The following is a 19,533-nucleotide window of genomic DNA, read 5'->3' on the forward strand; positions in this document are numbered from 1 at the left end:
TCTACTGCTCCGCGTGCCAGTTATGGTTTTCAAATACACTTTTTTGTGGAATATTTTAATTTATATAATAACGTCTTCGTGTCTCAATTATTGTCGTGGTTAAATCCAAATCCTAATGAAATTATACAAACCTAAAAAGTAACTTCCATTGCCAACTAGGTGAAAATAGCCTACATAAAGCCAACAAAAAGACATTGCAGCCTGCAGGTAGAAAACAACAAATATCATATAAATCACATTGGCTACGCATGGCCTGTCTGCAACCAACTTGAAATATTGTATCAACTATTAACTTGGGTCTGAACTCCAAGTTTCCCGGGCCAGTGAGCTCTGGACAGAAACAGTTGTAGGCTATTTGTGCAAGGGATAAGAAGTAATCAGGCCTATTTTATGAAATTTCCACTGGATCAGAGCATGACATTTTTTCCCCTTTCACGCTGAGTGGTTATTGAAAAGGAGAGGGCTGTAAATATTTAGAATATATTGAGGAACTTTTGTCATGCTCTATGGATGTAAAAACAGACTTCCGTTGCTTGCTGTTTGAGGTGAAGAACACATTACTTTGAGAAGCTCCACAGCTCATTAGTGGTGTGTTAAGCTAATCAGAAATACTATCAGCTCCCCAAATGGGCACATTAAATATGCCTACATTTGCTTGCAGGTCAGGTAGCCTACTTATATGCGTAATCAGGTGTGCGTCCTTTCTCAATTTACAGGAGCACTCTTGTTACGAATCCCTTTTGGCCCAACAGTCTAGGGGGGGATGGTAATGAGACCCGTAACATAACTCATGCAAATTATAATAGTGACAAAGTAAAAGTGTGAACGAAATAACCATCTCGACAACGGTTGTTGGTCTGGTCTTGTAATATATCCCATTTAGCAGACGCTTTTGTCCAAAGGACTTACTGAAATCTACCGTCAAACTCAAGGTTTATTTGAAAACACACGGTAATGGGGGGGGGGGCAGGAAAAGGGGCTGAGCTGGACCCAAGGAAGGAAAGAAACAATAAGTATTCAAAAACACCCCTAAGCTAGACTAGCCTACTTTAACAACAGTTAACTAACCAAAAATACAGTGGGTGGTCCACCCAGTTCTAACTAGTGTATTTAACAAGGTCTACCTACGGGTAGTGTATGCCCATGGGCGACTTGTCTTGGTTTCCCCACCAGCAAACGAACACCATAACCAAAAACAATACTCACAGGTGAGGACAAAGTGCTATGGAGGTGCTCAAACAAAAGAGAGGTTAATACACAAAGAGAGCATGAAACACAGAGACCTACAGACATGGCATTTACAGAGAGATTGAGCTCTAGAGCAAACAACTGACAGGGTTTTTAAACCAAGGGAAAGGAACTGTGATAGAGTAGGAAACAGGAGGTGTGTCTTCTGATTTATGATTGGATTGGTGACTGATTGGTGAGTGATGATTTTCACCTGTGAGGGGAGAAGGAGAGAAAAGAACACAGGATACATACACACACACACACACACAGAGGATACTGGTATCCGTAACAGCTCTAAACAAAGACAATGACTAAATTGACAACTCGTAACTGGAATGAAATAAACCAAAACTTGTGCCTCACAAGTGGAGCATAGGTTGTGCGCTCTGCAAGCAACCTGTCTACTCCAACAATGAGAATGGTAAAAGACTGGAATAATGATGCAGTATATTGAATGCATTCACAGAAATTACCATAACCAAACAAACATTGTAGATACAAATTATAGGAATTGGGCCTCCCGAGTGGCGCAGCGGTCTAAGGCGTCACTACAGACCCGAGTTCGATCCCGGGCTGTATAACAACCGACCGTGATCAGGAGTCCCATAGGGCGGAGCACAATTTGGCCCTGCGTCACCCGGGTTTGGCCGTGGCCTGTGGAATGTTGTCCCACTCCTGGATATTGGCGGGAACTGGAACGGGCTGTCTTCTACGTCAATCCAGAGCTTCCCAAATGTGCTCAATGGGTGACATGCCTGGTGAGTATGCAACCATGTAAAAACTAGGGCATTTTCAGCTTCCAGGAATTGTGTACAGGTCCTTGTGACATGGGTATCTCTGTGCATTCAAATTCCCAACGATAAAATGCAATTGTGTTCAATTGTGTCTGTAGCTAATGCCTGCCCATATCATGACCCCACCGCCACCATGGGGCACTCTGTTCACAACATTGTCATCAGCAAACCGCTCGCCCACACGACGCCATACATAGTCTGCCATCTGCCCGGTACAGTTGAAGAGCACACGTCTCTAGTGTGCCAGTGGCCATCGAAGGTGAGCATTTGCTCACTGAAGTCAGTCAGGTCTTTACCCTGGTGAGGACGATGAGCACACACACCGATGAACTTCCCTAAGACAGAAATTCTTTGGGTGTGCAAATCCACAGTTTCATCAGCTATCCGGGTGGCTAGTCTCAGAAGCCGGATGTGGAGGTCCTGGGCTGGAGTGGTTACATGTGGTCTGCAATTGTGAGACTGTTTGGACTTACTGCCAAATTCTATAAAATGACATTGGATGCAGCTTATGGTAGAGAAATTAATATTCACTGGTGGACATTCCTGTAGTCAGCATGCCAATTGCACACTCCCTCAACTTGAGACATCTGTGGCATTGTGTTTACATTTTAGAGTGGCCTTTTATTGTCCCTAGCATAAGGTGCACCTGTGTAATGATCATTGTTTAATCGGCTTCTTGATATGCCACACCTGTCAGGCGGATAGATTATCTTGGCAAAGGAGAAATTCTCCCTAACAGGGACGTAAACAAATTTGTGTGCAACATTTTAGAGAAATAAGCTTTTTGTGCATATGGAACATTTCTGGGATCTTTTATTTCAACTCGTGAAACATATTTTTGTTAAGTATTGGTACACCACCCCATTCACGAAAATGGCTTGCTACTACAGACAGTGAGTCGCGTGGCCATGGCTTGCTATATAAAGCAGGCAGACAGGCGTCCCGTTACTTTTCGATTGAATGTTAGAATGGGCAAAAGGAGTGACCTATGCGACTTGGAGCGAGAATGGTGCTACAAACAAAAAACATCCAGTCGGCAGCAGTCCTGTGGGTGAAAACAGCTTGTTGATGAGAGTTCGAAGGAGAATGGCAAGAATCATACAAGCTAACCGGCATGCCACAAACAGGCAAATAATGGGGTAGGACAACAGCGGTATGCAGAACAGCACAACTCTTCCTTTTTTCCAGTGCAGGCCTTGTTCTAAAAATGTGAACCGCCAACTCTTTTCACTCTAATGTTCCAAAATGTGAAATAGTTAGATTTTTTTTATTTTACATTGGCAACTGAAACCTGCTTCCATCAGAGTGAAAGCTCCTTGGCCACAACACCAGGCTCCAGACAATTGAAGCTGTAAAGGGGGAAAGCAGGCAAAAATAGACAAGACATTAAAGCCTTGCATATCTGCCATAACATTCATTGACCCCCAAGTTCAAGCAATAAGCTCAAAGTACAAAGACAAAATACCTGAATTGTTGCTTGTTCACCCTCGATCATCTCCTTGTACTGGTGGTGAACAGGTTTATCCTGAAAGACAAATTCCAGAAAAATATGTTAAGACATAAATGTATTAATATCCTATAGGTTATTGCCTATTGACTGTTACAGCTGTACTAAAATGCCCTGTACACACAACCTGCTTCCAGCCCAACAATGCCAATGCAGAAACTACAAGATAGCTAGCTAGGTTTAGCAAACATTTAGCCTCACAATTACCAGTTGGTTAGATGTAAACGGTATTCATCTAGCTAGTAAGCTAGTTGAACATGTAAAAAAAAAAACAATCTGTAATCCAATATCTAGATATTTAGCTGTCACTTAATTTAGCTGTCCCTTCCAATCTAGCATGTGTCCCTATCACTTAACATGGGGTTTTATTAGCTTTCTAATCGGATAGGATTTTCACCACAGTGGCATTTTTCTGTAGTTAGCTAGTTAAACATGACAAATTGCCATACATGAAAAGGAAAAGATAGCACATCAGCAATCAGAATGCTAGCTAGCTATAACGTTACCTGTATGCAACTGCTAGCTAGCTAACAATAGTTAGCAATGGAAACTGCTTTCCGATACAGTTGAGAGAATAACGAATGCACATGTAGCTATCTTGGCATTTTAACTGTAGACTCTTACCTGTGTATGGGCTCAGATGATTCACAGCAGACTGAAACACTTTCAAGATAATCCTTCCCACTCCAGACTGCTTTTGCCACAGAAGACAGCTGTGTCGATACCAGCAGCTGTATTCAGGACAACTCTGGTATTGAAAGCTGTAGCTACACTTTGCATGTTGTCAATATGAGTAAATCCAACGGATCTTTCAAATATCCATGGTAGCAGAGAGCAGGATGTGCCGGCAGGGTAGCCTAGTGGTTAGAGCGTTGGACTAGTAACCGGAAGGTTGCGAGTTCAAACCCCCGAGCTGACAAGGTACAAATCTGTCGTTCTGCCCCTGAACAGGCAGTTAACCCACTGTTCCCAGGCCGTCATTGAAAATAAGAATTTGTTCTTAACCTCTTGAAACTCCCCATCCCGGATCCGGGATTGTGACTAAGCCTCAGGCTCATTAGCATAACGCAACGTTAACGATTTCTGAAAATCGCAAATAAAATTAAAATAATGCGTTTGCTCTCAAGCTTAGCCTTTTCTTAACAACACTGTCATCTCAGATTTTCAAAATATGCTTTTGAACCATAGAAATTGACTAATTTGTGTAAGAGTATGCTAAGCTAGCATAGCATTTTGTGTAGCATGTAGCACGCAACATTTTCACAAAAGCCAGATAACCAAATAAATAAAATCATTTACCTTTGAAGAGCTTCTGATGTTTTCAATGAGGAGACTCCCAGCCACATACCAGATGCGCAGTGTTTCCTGAAAGCGTCTGTGTGTAGGAGAAATCGTTCCGTTTTCTACATTGCGCCTGGCTAACGAACCGAAAATGCAGTCACCTACAACGTGAAACTTTTTCCGGATTAACTACATAATATCGACCGAAACATGGCAAACGTTGTTTGGAATCAATCCTCAAGGTGTTTTTTCACATATCTCTTCATTGACATGCAGTTCGTGGAAGCTTGCTTCTCTCTGTGCCCCATGGAAAAATACTGGCAGGTGACTTTTGCGCACCAATTTCGGCGCAGGACACCGGGCGGACACGTGGTAAATGTGGTCTCTTATGGTCAATCTTCCAATGATCTGCCTACAAATACGTCACAATGCTGCAGACACCTTGGGGAAACGACAGAAAGGGCAGACTCATTCCTCTTGCGTTCACAGCCATATAAGGAGATCATGAAAGACAGAGCCTCAAAAATCCTTGTCATTTCCTGGATGCCAAGTCATCTTGGTTTTGCCTGAAGCTCACGTTAAAGGGCACGCACAGAGAAGATATTTGTATTTCTGGACACGTCAGAGTGTTTTCTTTCGAACAGTAGCAATTATATGCATAGTCGAGCATCTTTTTGTGACAAAATATCTTGTTTAAAACGGGAACGTTTTTCTTCCAAAAATGAAATAGCGCCACCATAGGTGTAAGAGGTTAACTGACTTGCCTGGTTAAATAAAGGTAAAATAAAATAAAAAGTGCCTTTGGGGCGGCAGAGTAGCCTAGTGGTTACATGCAAAGTGTAGCTACAGTAACCAAAAGGTTAAGTTCAAATCCCGAGCTGACACGGTACAAATCTGTCGTTCTGCCCCTGAACAGGCAGTTAACCCACCATCATTGAAAATAAGAATTTGTTCTTAACTGACTTACCTCGTTAAATGAAGGTAACATTTAAAAAATAAAAATTGACAGAAGCCTTGCATGACAGAATGGATGCTCTTTCTCGTGAATGTCCCGGCCCCTCATCTCAACCAATTGTGGTTGTGCAATATTCTGTATTTTCTCTGTTTCTAAACAGTTTTGTGATTTCACATTTTATTTATATTTACAGATTACATACACGTTTGTTATTACGGCACATAAACTGTTTGTTTTTTTACATTCAAATGCCTCCTGTGAAGTAGTGACTTCTGTCATACGCACAGCTTTCTGAAACAGGTCAATAATAAAATGTAAATATATTTGAGTACTTGAAAAAAATCATCTGAGTACTCGGGAACAGTCAAAAATGTCATGCCTATCCATAATTTGTAGGGGCCCTATAAAATCTGCTATTTTCTGCTTCATTCTGTTTTTTCAAATGTCACCCTTTTTTTATAGAAAACCACTAAGTGAAGTCCACAACTGCTTAAATCACATCAGGAGACCACTTTTGTGGTATCAGAAAAATGTGGGGTGTAGTTAGGCCTATCTTTTTAATGCAAGTGAGCACGAGCCAGAGACTGTTGTTTGGTTAGCGGTGTTTCTGGAGCGCTCATGTGATTGCAGATTTTTGCAAAATGAATAGCCACTGGATTGATACAAATAATCATGATATAATTCTGCCAGCAGAATTAATGCATTTTTCAATACATTTTTGAATATCATTGAATTACGTTTAAATGTCTGGATTCCGTCAGTGTCTTCCGCAACGCAGATTCTTATAGGGCCCTACATTAGGCCTACATCCATCTTATATCAATTTCTACCACAGTCTATGCAGGTCTGTAGCAGGTGACATTTCATACTGGCTTGAATGTTTTGTCGAATGCAACAATTATTTTGGACAACATCGTGATGTATTATGGATACCGGTATTTGTACCCACTACTACTTCTATCAAATGCATATATCACGAGAGTGACATACTAGTATCTCGTGCCTTTTAGAATACATGACGCTATGCAGTCATTTTGTCTTCACCACCTCTGACCACCTGACTCAGGACAATTGGACACATCATTCCCCTAATTGTGCTCCATCTTGGTCCGGTCATTATTGTAAAAGAGCATCTGTTGTCAGTGATTTACCTGGTTAAATTAAGGCAACATTTGAAGAAAAAAAGTCCTTGGTAAAAATACATTTAAAAGATGTTAATGTAAAGAGAAATCATCTGGTTTTAGCTTTGGATGTCATGAGTGGTATTAGCAATAGTCATAGGTTTTTCTAGGCCAAGGGGATAGGCCTTGGTATATCAACATAATCAGTCATGTGCCGAGTCTGGGCCTGATTCCTCTGGCATCTTAACGCCATTGCAGCTGACTGCAAAATCCCTGTATCTCTATTGAAACAGAGGTTTTACTCTGTCTATGTGTTTCACTGTTGTAGGAAGCAGATTGTAGAGCCTGCTCATCTAGGCTAACTGGGGCAATTATGTTATGTAACTGGGGCAAAAATATATAATAATAACATATGCCATTTAGCAGACACTTTCATCCAAAGCGACTTAGTCATGCGTGCATACATTTTACGTTTAGGTGGTTCCAGGAATTGAACCCACTACCCTGGCGTTACAAGCATTATGCTCTACCAACAGAGCTACACAGGACAGCTACACTGGTATCTCTGCAAATGTGAGAGGGTGGGAAACTGAGAGTACACCATGGCAGTTTGGAGATCAGATGAGATATTCCACTACTAGAGGTCTTTTTGTAGCTAAGTTAGTAGAGCATGACACTTGTAGCGCCAGAGTAGTGGGTTCAATTCCCGGGACCACCAAAACATTTATGCACACTTGACTAAGTCGCTTAGGATAAAAGCGTCTGCTAAATGACATATATTACAGTATTATCAAATTGTATTTATCACATGCGCCGAACACCTTACATTGAAATGCTTACTTACAAGCCCTTAACCAACAATGCAGTTTTAAGAAAACACCCCCCCCAAAAAAAAGTAAGAGAAAGAATAACAAATAATTAAAGAGCAGCAGTAAATATCAATAGTGGGGCTATATACAGGGAGTACCGTCTGAATGTGCGGGGGCACCAATGTCGAGGTAATTGAGGTAATACGTACATGTAGTTAGAGTTATTAAAGTGACTATGCATAGATAATAACAGAGAGTAGCAGCAGCGTAGAAGAGGGGGGGCAATGCAAATAGTCTGGGTAGCCATTTGATTAGGTGTTCAGGAATTTTATGGCTTGGGGGTAGAAGCTGTTTAGAAGCTTCTTGGACCTAGACTTGGCGCTCCGGTATCGCTTGCCGTGCGGTAGCAGAGAGAACAGTCTATGACTAGGGTGGCTGGAGTCTTTGACCATTTTTAGGGCCTTCCTCTGACACCGCCTGGTATAGAGGTCCTGGATGGCAGGAAGCTTGGCCCCGGTGATGTACTGGGCCGTACACACTACCCTCTGTAGTAGAGGTCGCCCGATTATGATTTTTCAACGCCAAAAAAAGACTACCTATTAATCGGCCGTTTTTTAATTTTTTTTTAAATATTTTTTATTTGTAATAATGACAATTACAACAATACTGAATGAACACTTATTTTAACTTAATGTAATACATCAATAAAATCAATTTAGCCTCAAATAAATAATGAAACATGTTCTTTTTGGTTTAAATAATGCAAAAACAAAGTGTTGGAGAAGAAAGTAAAAGTGAAAAAGTGTGCCATGTAAGAAAGCTAACATTTTAAGTTCCTTGCTCAGAACATGAGAACATATGAAAGCTGGTGGTTCCTTTTAACATTAGTCTTCCCAGGTATACCATTTGTATTTCATTAACCTTTGACTATTGGATGTTCTTATAGCCACTTTAGTATTGCCAGTGTAACAGTATAGCTTCCGTCCCTCTCCTCGCTCCTCCCTGGGCTCGAACTAGCAACAAAACAACAACAGCCACCATTCGAAGCAGCGTTACCCATACAGAGCAAGGGGAACAACCACTCCAAGTCTCAGAGCGAGTGATGTTTGAAACGCTATTAGCGCACCCCGCTAACTAGCTAGCCATTTCACATTGGTTACACCAGTCTAATCTCAGGTTTTGATTGGCTGGCAAACGCACAAAAGTGCTGTTTGAATGAATGCTTACGAGCCTGCTGCTGCCTACCATCGCTCAGTCAGCTTGCTCTATCAAATCATAGACTTAGTTATAACATAATAACACACCGAAATATGAGCCTTATTTCATTAATATGGCTGAATCTGGAAACTATCATCTTGAAAACAAGACGTTTATTCTTTCAGTGAAATATGGAACCTTTACGTATTTTGTCTAACGGGTGGCATCCATAAGTCTAAATATTGCTGTTACGTTGCACAACCTTCAATGTTATGCCATAATTACGTAAAATTATGGCAAATTAGGCGGCCCAAACTGTTGCATATACGCAGAGAAGTGACACAATTTCACCTGGTTAATATTGCCTGATAACCTGGATTTAAACTAGCTAAATATATGCAGGTTTAAAAATATATGCATCTGTGTATTGATTTTAAGAAAGGCATTGATGTTTATGGTTGGGTACACATTGGAGCAACGATACGCACCGCATCGATTATATGCAACGCAGGACACGCTAGATAAACTAGTAATATCATCAACCATGTGTAGTTAACTAGTGATTATGATTGATTGATTGTTTTTTCTAAGATAAGTTTAATGCTAGCTAGCAACTTGGCTTACTGCATTCGTGTAACAGGCAGTCTCCTCGTGGAGTGCAATGTAATCAGGTGGTTAGAGCGTTGGACGAGTTTACTGTAAGGTTGCAAGTTTGAATCCTCTGAGCTGACAAGGTAAAAATCTGTCATTCTGCCCCCTGAACGTGGCAGTTAACCCACCGTTCCTCGGCCGTCATTGAAAATAAGAATGTATTTTTAACTGACTTGCCTCGTAAAATAAAGATTAATTAAAGGTGTAAAGAATACCGGCCATTCCGATTAATCGGTCGACCTCTACTCTGTAGTGCCTTGCGGTCGGAGGCAGAGCAGTTGCCATACCAGGCAGTGATGCAACCAGTCAGGATGCTCTCGATGGTGCAGCTGTTAAACCTTTTGAGGATCTGAGGACCCATGCCAAATCTTTTCAGTCTCCTGAGGGGGAATAGGTTTTGTCTTGGTGTACTTGGACCATGTTAGTTTGTTGGTGATGTGGACACCGAAGAACTTGTAGCTCTCAACCGGCTCCACTGCAGCCCCGTCGATGAGAATGGGGGTGTGCTCGGTCCTCCTTTTCCTGTAGTCCACAATCATCTCCTTTGTGTTGATCACGTTGAGGGAGAGGTTGTTGTCCTGGCACCACACGGCCAGGTCTCTGACCTCCTTATTAAATTACTAAAGGTTTAAAGTCAATAATCAATGTGTTCAGTTGGAAGGAACTGCAGTGTGAAAGAGATCCATTACCTTTGGTAAGGAGGGAAGAGAGCTGGCGGCCACATGTTAATTCTATTAGCCTAAACATGATCTTGGAGAGGCAAACCATTTTGAAGGCAGTTTGGGGTCACTGCGCTCAAGATCCTAGTATTGTCCATGCACACTGATGAATTTAGTGTCTGTGTGCGTGTTTGTGCTGGCTGTCTACACTGTTGTGAAAGGGAAAGTTCTTGGTCAGGTCCAGACGGACGTTGTAATACGGTACATACCAGCAGATCAGCTGGGTGCAGGCAGATCCCTGTTTTAGTTTACAGCCGTGGCCTTGTGTCCCTGCACGTCTGCCTGGCAACTCCTCACTCACTTTACAGCTCCAACTAGCCCACTTTCTCTCTCACACACAAGAAATTCCTGTGCAAGAATCCCACGTGCAAAGAATCACCAAATTCCCCCACACCCAAATTTTGTCTCTAGGATCACTACCATTGAATTGCTACGGTAACCACATTTCCATCCACAGTTTTTATTCAAGTAAAGTCATATCATATAAAAAATTCTCACGACAGCTGTGACAGAAACATGAAGTTTCAGTGTCATTTTTTAAATACTGACAGTTTGTTTGTTCGACATGGTGGGATCTTTTTGTGTCTAAAATTAATTATGTGGGAAATTGAGGTAGAAACGCATTTATGCTCAAATATTGATAGAATAACCATCGTATCAAAGTAAATTTGGAGTCATGTGGTGATATGGTGTTTGGACCTCCCACTATGACTCGGGAAAGCATGCACTTTATTAGGCTACATATGAAATAAGTTATGATGAACTTCACAGTGTGGTGAAAGTGCACATTGATGAGCTTGATGCTGCTTTCCAATAAATATCCAGGGTCTTATCCATTATCCATAATAATCTCATGTAAACTCGACAACCCACACAGCCTACCCACACTGTATCTGTGAGCTGTTGGCTAGAGTGCAGGTACCAAGAGCAGAGTAGGCACATTTGCTATTTAATGCAACCGTTTTTGTGACAACTATTATTAGAGTTGAAAATGCGATGGAAACAGATTGAACTTTGTTTTTGTACATGGAAACTTAAGCAAAACATGTTTTTTAAATGCTGTGTGCACTATGTCATCACGCACTGATTCTTATCTGCAACATGTCCATTTGGTGAAAACATATCACTGGTGTGAAAATGTGCATATTTTCTCAATGCGGATTCCAGAATATTTGCATGGAAATCTGTCACCAATTGGGTGGAAACCTAGCTATTGTTTAGGCCTAACAAAAACTTTATGTTAAATTCTGCAATTGTATAGTAATGTAGGCCATGGATTGTGAGATTCCTGTACCCTACAACTGGTCTAATTTGATGTCCATCTGTCTGGCAGGTCTTGGTCTCCTATCCATGGAGAAAGTGGGCAAGATGTGGAGCAACCTGAGGAGCCGATGCCAGACCCTCTTCCACAGCGACAGTGCGGGACCCAGTACAGAGAACAGCGTGGTGGAGGTGGACGGTATGCACTGTGTGGTGGGACCGGGAGGCAATTCAGGCGAGGCCCAGGCTTCTCGGGCCTCTAGCCTGCCCCGAAGCCTCTTGCCGCTCCCCATGGTTACTGGGGGCGACGTCACAACTGTGTGTCGGACATCCCCCAGATAGTGGAGATCACCATAGACAGCAAAGACAGTGAGGATGCGAGGGGGGGTCGTGGAGGAGTCCCTGTGGCCCGGAGAGACTCGTACTCACGCCATGCACCTTGGGGGGGCAAGAAAAAACATTCATGTTCCACTAAGACTCAGAGCTCCATGGATACAGACAGGTGGTCAGGGCGCGCGCGCGGGGCCGCTGGCCGGAGGGACCGTCGCTACGGAGTCAGCTCTATCCAGGAAATGGGGGACTCAGGGGGCGGGGGGCGCAGTCTGAGCGCCCGTTCCCTGCGCCAGCGGCTTAGCGATACAGTGGGCCTGTGTCTCCCCCTGCCCCCCCGCCGCCGCTCGCGCTCTTCCAAGACCCCCACCATCTCGAAGCGCAAGATCCACCTGACAGAGCTGATGCTGGAGACCTGTCCCTTCCCCCAGGGCTCGGACTTGGCCAACAAGTGGCACCTGATCAAGCAGCACACGGCGCCCGTCAGCCCGCATTCCTCCACGGCTCTGCTTGACGCCTTCGACACCGCCCACCCCTCCCCCGAGGACGAGGAGGAGCGTCTGCGCGAACGCCGCAGGCTCAGCATTGAAGAGGGAGTGGACCCCCCACCCAACGCCCAGATTCACACCCTGGAGGCCTTGGCGCAGGGCTCCTCTTTGTACAAACTGGGACCAAAGATGGCCCCCGGCATTGCAGAGGCCTCTGGGGAGGCCCGGGGCACCGCGGCCTGCTGCTCAGGAGTGGGGGTATCGGTGCAGGTGCTTGGGGGGGCTACAGCCCAGTTGGCTGACTGTGACTCGGAGGAGGACTCAACTACCCTATGCCTGCAGGCCCTGAGGCCCAAGCAGCGGCACGCGTCCGGGGATGGCAATCTGAGCCGGAACCAGCCTGGGCCATGGAAGGTGCACACGCAGATTGACTACATCCATTGCCTGGTACCAGACCTGCTGCAGATCACTGCACTGCCCTGCTACTGGGGCGTGATGGACCGCTACGAGGCGGAGGCGCTGCTGGATGGACGGCCCGAGGGCACCTTCCTGCTGCGAGACTCGGCCCAGGAGGACTACCTGTTCTCGGTCAGCTTTCGCCGCTACAACCGCTCGCTGCATGCCCGCATCGAGCAGTGGAACCACAACTTCAGCTTCGATGCCCACGACCCCTGCGTGTTCCACTCATCCACCGTGACAGGCCTACTGGAGCACTACAAGGACCCCAGCGCCTGCATGTTCTTTGAGCCGCTACTCACGGCGCCACTCCACCGGGCCTTCCCTTTCAGCTTGCAGCACCTGGCACGCGCCGCCATCTGCCCCCGGACCACGTACGACGGCATCGGCGGCCTACCACTGCCCCCGGCCCTGCAGGACTTCCTCAAGGAGTATCACTACAAACAGAAAGTGCGTGTGCGCTGGCTGGAGAGGGAGCCGCCACTCAAGATCAAATAGTGGCGGGGCTCTGGCGGTCTGTGCGTGCCGCCGCGGGCTTAGTCAAAACAGGAAAAACTCCCAGCCAATCAGGAGGTAATACTGAACATGGCACTTTTCAGTCAGGCAGGGAGGGGTAACTGGAGGGAAGGAGTTAGGTAAAGTGATCTATCCAAGATTCATTCTAATCTCTTTGTTTTACTTATTACTATTTACATCACATGGAACACATATCTATTATATTCAGTATAATGCTGTCTGGCAAGCACATTTTTACTATTGAAAAGATTCTGAAAGGGAGAGCATAAGCCTTCATGCTTGGTCTCCCTCTCTCCTGTTTCATTCTGTCAAGTGTCTGCCTGATCCCACAGCATGAGCTGCCTGCATGGCCCCCCTCACCCCTCCCCCCAGTCTCGATCTAGGCCCACATGGTTTGCTAGCTATGTTGTACAGTTCACTCATACTTTCTATCCTTCCTTTTTTTCCTGTTGCTTGATGAAGCAACTAGAAAGAATGCCTAGCGGGCATCATGAGGCTTGAGGTGTGGAGTTGACAGTGGCTTTACTGGAGAGAGGGGTGGGGGGGGTTTGCTGCAACTAAAACTCCTACTGCAGTTCGCTAGGGCCCGCTTGGTGGACAGTGTCGTACAGACACACACCCAGCCATCATCAAGCATCATTGAGTAAGCCTATGTCTGAAATAAGGTGCTGTTTAAGGGTGCTGTCCAGTAGTTCTTCGCCCCAAAGGCAATGTGTAACGCGGCCAGGTCCAAAGGTGCTGCTACAGCGTACACCTGTAGGGGGCGAGGCATACACAGCAGTGTGTGTGGGCACTGCGAGTCCTTGGCTTTTAGATATCCTCACTGTCGTTTCTCGAAGCATAATCGTTGTCTCCCACCACCACTGTGTTGGCACAAGTGTACGGTTCTTCGAATGGAACAATACTAATGATATTTGTCCTGGTGGTTGTTTTCTCACACCTGTCTGCCGGTGGCTCAAACTGGCTACAGAACAGGCACTTTAACTGTGCGTGCAGTTTTTGAAGACACACACGCACTGGTTATTGTCTCAGGGTCTGGTTTGTTTCTGGACCTGTGTTCTGCCTTCATGGTGTCCCTTATCTCTCTCTGTGGCATCCTCCATGCTGCTCAGGGTTCATATAATTCATATCTGCACCCTCCACAGACCATTGACATTATACAGTTAACTTGACTCCGCTTTACACATTACAGCCACAATCCCGCTTCATAGTATTAGTACCCGAAGGAGCTACATTTGATATGCGCATTGTCACTGCTGCTAGCCATGCCCGTAATAACCCAGCATATTGTGAGAGCTTGCATCAGGAAGACGAATACAACAAAGCGTAACCTATGTGCCTTTCATAGAGCCTCCTGATCTACTTTAAACTCTTGAGCCTGGTGCATAGAATACTCCAGCAGCACTTCCCACTCATGTAGCCCTTAAATGGAGGATGAGGAGGAGGAAAATTAATGATGTGGAGCAGGGGATGAAGAGCTCTGTTTATTGGTGCACATTCAATATTATATATATTTACATTTTTCACATTTCTATTTCATCAAGAAAATATTGTCAATGTTAGCTAGCTAGCTAGAAGTGAATACACTACTCCATTGTCTAGCTGTGGAGGCTGGTGGGAGGAGCTATAGTAGGATGATGGGTTTATTGTAATGGCTGGAATGGAATTAATAGAGTCAGACTTGGTTCCCGTATCTTTGAGGTGTTTGATACCGCTCCATTTATTCCATTCCAGCAATAACAATGAGCCCGTCCTCCAAAAGCTCCTCCCAACAGCCGCCACTGCTGTCTAATCATTTATTGGCTTCACTTCCAAAAGTCATTGGGTTTTATAGGTGGCTGGATAGGTTGGGCAAGGCAGCGTCAGGTCCTGGAGGGCTTCTACACTGGACATGTTTTAGAACGGCACACCTAGAGCAACACACAGGCACGAGTCTGTAAAATCTATGGAGAAAAAATATATAAGAAATGAGGAGTACCTGTATATGGAAATACTATCTGCAAATGTATACAAATATAATTCTTGCAAATTATCGGTGTGATATCAGTGATTTTTATCCTGGTTGGATAGGTAACTTGAATCCTGTCTATCTGAATGGCAGGGAATATGTTTATTTTAACTACCCAACGCGCGTTGTGTGTGTGTGTGTATGTGTGTTACCAGAGGAGGAGGATCATGAATGAAAATGCAATGAATGCATATTGCATATTAGCTTATTCATGACCATCTCTGAGTGTCTGTGACCAAAGCTCTGTTATTCAACGGTGTTGCACACAAGCTGCATTGTTTTTAGTAGTATTGCTCGCCACTATGTCTCTAGGGCTCTTTAAAATTACCATCCTGAATTTTATTTCAACTGAACAAACATTTTAAGCCTACAGGGCAGGCGATGTTGCCAGGTAGAAACAGAGACGAGCCCCCATCACCTTACACCTCTGTCTTGCAACTGCTCTGGCCTCTGCATTCACAGTGTACTAATGAAAGGTAATGTGATGTGTGGGTATGTGTTATGGTTTGGAGGCAGAAGGGCAGGAGAGGGTGTCATTGTCAATGGTATAATTGAGGCATGTGTGTGATCGTTAAATCAACTAGATGCTCTTTTTCATATCCAACCCTCCCTCCCTCTCTCTTCTGTGGCCTAAACCCAATCAAACAGAACTTACTTTGTTTTCAGAAAGCTTGGAGATTGCATGTGAAAATCACCCATCTGTATGATCTATGAAGGGCTGTGGAGGACTGTTTGAAGGGGGAAAAAATAGGTTGACATATAAGTCACTTGCATGTGCACTTGTATGTTCTATATCCACATCCATGTCTGTCTATCACCCTGACATCTTGTATGGGATAGCTGTTAAAAATTCACTCTCCTGCGCGCACACACAGGCTCTTACCCACGGACGCACACACATCTACTCTTTGCCACCTGTCTATCATGCTACGACGATGGCCTACTGGCACTAATCACTGGCTAAATGTACCTCGCCAGGATCTACATTTACTGTGCTGTGCGCATAAAGGGCCACTGTGTTTCCTAATGGGTGCCCCTCTCTTTCTCTGACCACATCCTCAACATGACCCTGCTGATGCTGCTGGGATATGTGGAGGGGACTTAGGGGCCCTTGTTTATGCTGGTGGCTGCTTTCCCCTCCACGTTCTGCGGCCGCCCCAGCCCTGTTTGGGAGCTAGGCTAAAGTTAGCATTAAAAGAGAGTAGCGCCTTAGTCACACAATGTACCATTGAAGGCCTGGTTTCCTGCTGTGGGAATGGGGGGCGAGGGAGGGGTCTAGGGATTTGTTGAAGTAATGGCACTTTAATTGTCTGGGCGCGTGTTTGTGTTTTATTTGTTCAAGGTGGAGATGTGGGTGTGAGTGGAGTATTTCATTTGTGTTCATACATCACAAACAATGTTGGAGGACAGATTTATGTTCTGTGGAGTTGCAGACTCGTGTGTGTGTGTGTATGTGTGTGGACCACATAGAGGGGGTCTGGTGGAGGGGATGTGGAGTCTGCTGTGAGGGGTACCCCCCCCCCTATGAACAATGCCTCTTGTCCACCTATTCTCAGGCAGGCCCAATGTTAGGCTAGTTCCAGGATCTCTTCTCAACTTACTTGTTATAAATCTGAGACAGGCAGGTCATATCACCAGCCAACCCTGTTTGACCACATCACGACCCCTGGCCTGGATCAAGGTTTCAGCTCTTAGAGGAAAAATACAAATTTTATTCTTATCTTTCCACTATTTTTTTTGGAAAGCTGGGTAAAAATGCTATATGCAAACGAGGGGGAAAAAATGAAAAGATGTATGACTAAAGAATTATTATTTTTCATTATTCTTCTCCCTTATATGCAATGGAGTGTACTGTAACAATGGTCGCAATCCTCTTGTCACTTTAATGCTGTATGTGCACATCGGTTGCTATGTGGGTGCCGTGGCAACAGGACTTGACAATGATGGGGACTAATGGTTGTCATTCTACAGCACCATTGTGTTCCCAGACTGCCTTATTCATTCTGACCAATCACGAGCCCTTTCATATCTGGGGCTGCAGGCACTGCCACAGACTTTAAAAAAAAAACTCTGGTCAGACGAATATCGCCGTTCCATTATTATAATTTTTTTTTTTTTACTGTTGTCAGGAAGGATTTGGAGAGTGCAAATGTTCACATTTCAGTGTCTTTGTTATTCTGTGTATCTGCTTCACCATTCAGACAGTTGTTTCTTTCCATTATAACCTGTTCATTTTAAAGAGCCGTATGATGCGACACTTGTAGCTGTCACTCTTGGTGCTTGGCTTATGCTTCATTGTCTTAATATTCCAAATAAAACTGTTAAGCGTAATCTACATTGGGCCGTGTTTGATTTCAGATCTCTCATTCTTCTCTCTTTCTCACTGTGCCGCATATTCTTACCTTTCATCATTCTCTACCATAAATGAAAGGGATAATTCACAAAAATAACTAAATGTGTTTGTTTCCTAACCTTTTAAAAAGTGACCTGGGGGACACCGTGATCAGTAGGAGTATCTGGAGCCAGCCCACTTACTTAATACTGTATGTATTGCCCACCTCTGCATTCTATCCTTGGTCCCACCCCTTCCTCCCAGCTCAGGCCTGGCTGCTGCTCTTGTCTGGTTCGGCCCACCTAGGGCAAGCCTCCCCACTCCTCATCCTCCTTTTCCCACCAGGGCCTACCAGTAGCTGACTGGAGACACGAGCACGACCCTAGAGTTTAGTATTTGTTCCTTGAAATGAAGTATAAATAGCATGTGGGTTATCGGTTTCAAGTTAGCTAGCCGAGACGTATAAATAATTGAAGCTCGTCCAGAGGGAGAGGGGGGACAAGCAAGCACAGGATGTTGGCTTGCAGGGTTTGACTCAAAAGCTTGAACCTGTTGAAAAATCTCAACAGAGCTCAATACATAAATACCTGAACATGCATAAAGCTCACAATCCCTCTCAACACTCAGCATGTTTGAGGAGATAAGACTGAGGAAGGTGCTACACAGATTTGCTCAACTTGATCAAATAATGAGTGGTTATTTGGCATGTAAGGTGAATTTTAGATCAGTGATTCTGAGCAGCACCTTTCTGCAAGCAGATCCCCCAAAAATATGCTGCACTACCAATGCCAACATCAAGTTCACTTGTAAACTCGCCTCAGGCCCTTAAAAGCAGGAACACAATCAGACCACTAAGCAACTTTTGTGCATCTAGGCCCGTCCTAGCTTCGTACAGTGCATTCAGAAAGTATTTAGACCCCTTGGCTCTTTCAAAATTACATTACAGCCTTTTTCTAAAATTGATTGAATTGTTTTATTCCCTCATCAATCTACACACATACCCCATAATGATAGAACAAAGGTTTTCTTTTTTAAACATTTTTGCAAATGTATAAAAATAACTATCACATTTACATAAGTATTCAGACACTCTACTCCTTACAGGTTCCTTGAAGAACCTTTGGCAGCGATTACAGCCTTGAGTCTTGGGTATTACGCTACAAGCTTGGCACACCTGTATTTGGGGAGTTTCTCCCATTCTTCTCTGCAGATCCTCTAAAGCTCTGTCAGGTTGGATGGGGAGTGTCGCTGCACAGCTATCTTCAGGTCTCCAGAGATCCCTGCCGCTGACAAACCCCCACAGCATGATGCTGCCACAACCATGCTTCACCAAAGAGCTGGTGCCAGGTTTCCTCCAGACGTGACACATGGCTTTCCTTCCAAAGAGTTCTATCTTGGTTTCATCAGACCAGAGAAACTTGTTTTTCATGGTCTGGGAGTCCTTTAGGTGCCTTTTGGCAAAGTCCAAATGGCCTGTCGTGCCTTTTAATAAGGAGTGGCTTCCGTCTGAGCACTCTACCATAAAGGCCTGATTGTTGGAGTGCTGCAGAGATGGTTGTCCTTCTGGAAGGTTCTTCCATCGCCACAGAGGAAGCTCTGTCAGAGTGCCCATCGGGTTCTTGGTCAACTCCCTGACCAAGGACCTTCTCCCCTAATTACTCAGTTTGGTCGGGCGGCCAGCTCTAGGAAGAGTCTCTTTTTTTATTATTTTAGAGGGTGTATCAGGTTTAATATTGCGGATAGATTGTTGCTTCCGTCCATGTAATTGTCTGCATCATTTCCAATACCCCATATTTTTGGGGTAAATATATTAATACACATACCCACATATATACAGTTGAAGTTTACATGCACCTCAGCTAAATACATTTAATGTCAG

The 19,533-nt window shown here is 44.4% G+C and overlaps 1 protein-coding gene across 1 annotated transcript in view; it reads left to right on the top strand.

The window, feature by feature from the left end:
- The window catches only part of socs5b (suppressor of cytokine signaling 5b), a 51,550-nt gene extending 33,897 nt beyond the window's left edge, over positions 1-17,653 (top strand). The window contains 2 exon segments of the mRNA XM_064932189.1: positions 11,598-11,786; positions 11,789-17,653. Of these exon segments, the coding sequence (XP_064788261.1) occupies positions 11,615-11,786; positions 11,789-13,296 (1,680 nt within the window). The 5' untranslated portion in view covers positions 11,598-11,614 and the 3' untranslated portion in view covers positions 13,297-17,653.
- Positions 17,654-19,533: the final 1,880 nt, after the last annotated feature.

This window comes from Oncorhynchus masou, chromosome 23, assembly GCF_036934945.1.
Source record: "Oncorhynchus masou masou isolate Uvic2021 chromosome 23, UVic_Omas_1.1, whole genome shotgun sequence".
In the NCBI taxonomy this organism is placed as follows: Eukaryota; Metazoa; Chordata; class Actinopteri; order Salmoniformes; family Salmonidae; genus Oncorhynchus; species Oncorhynchus masou.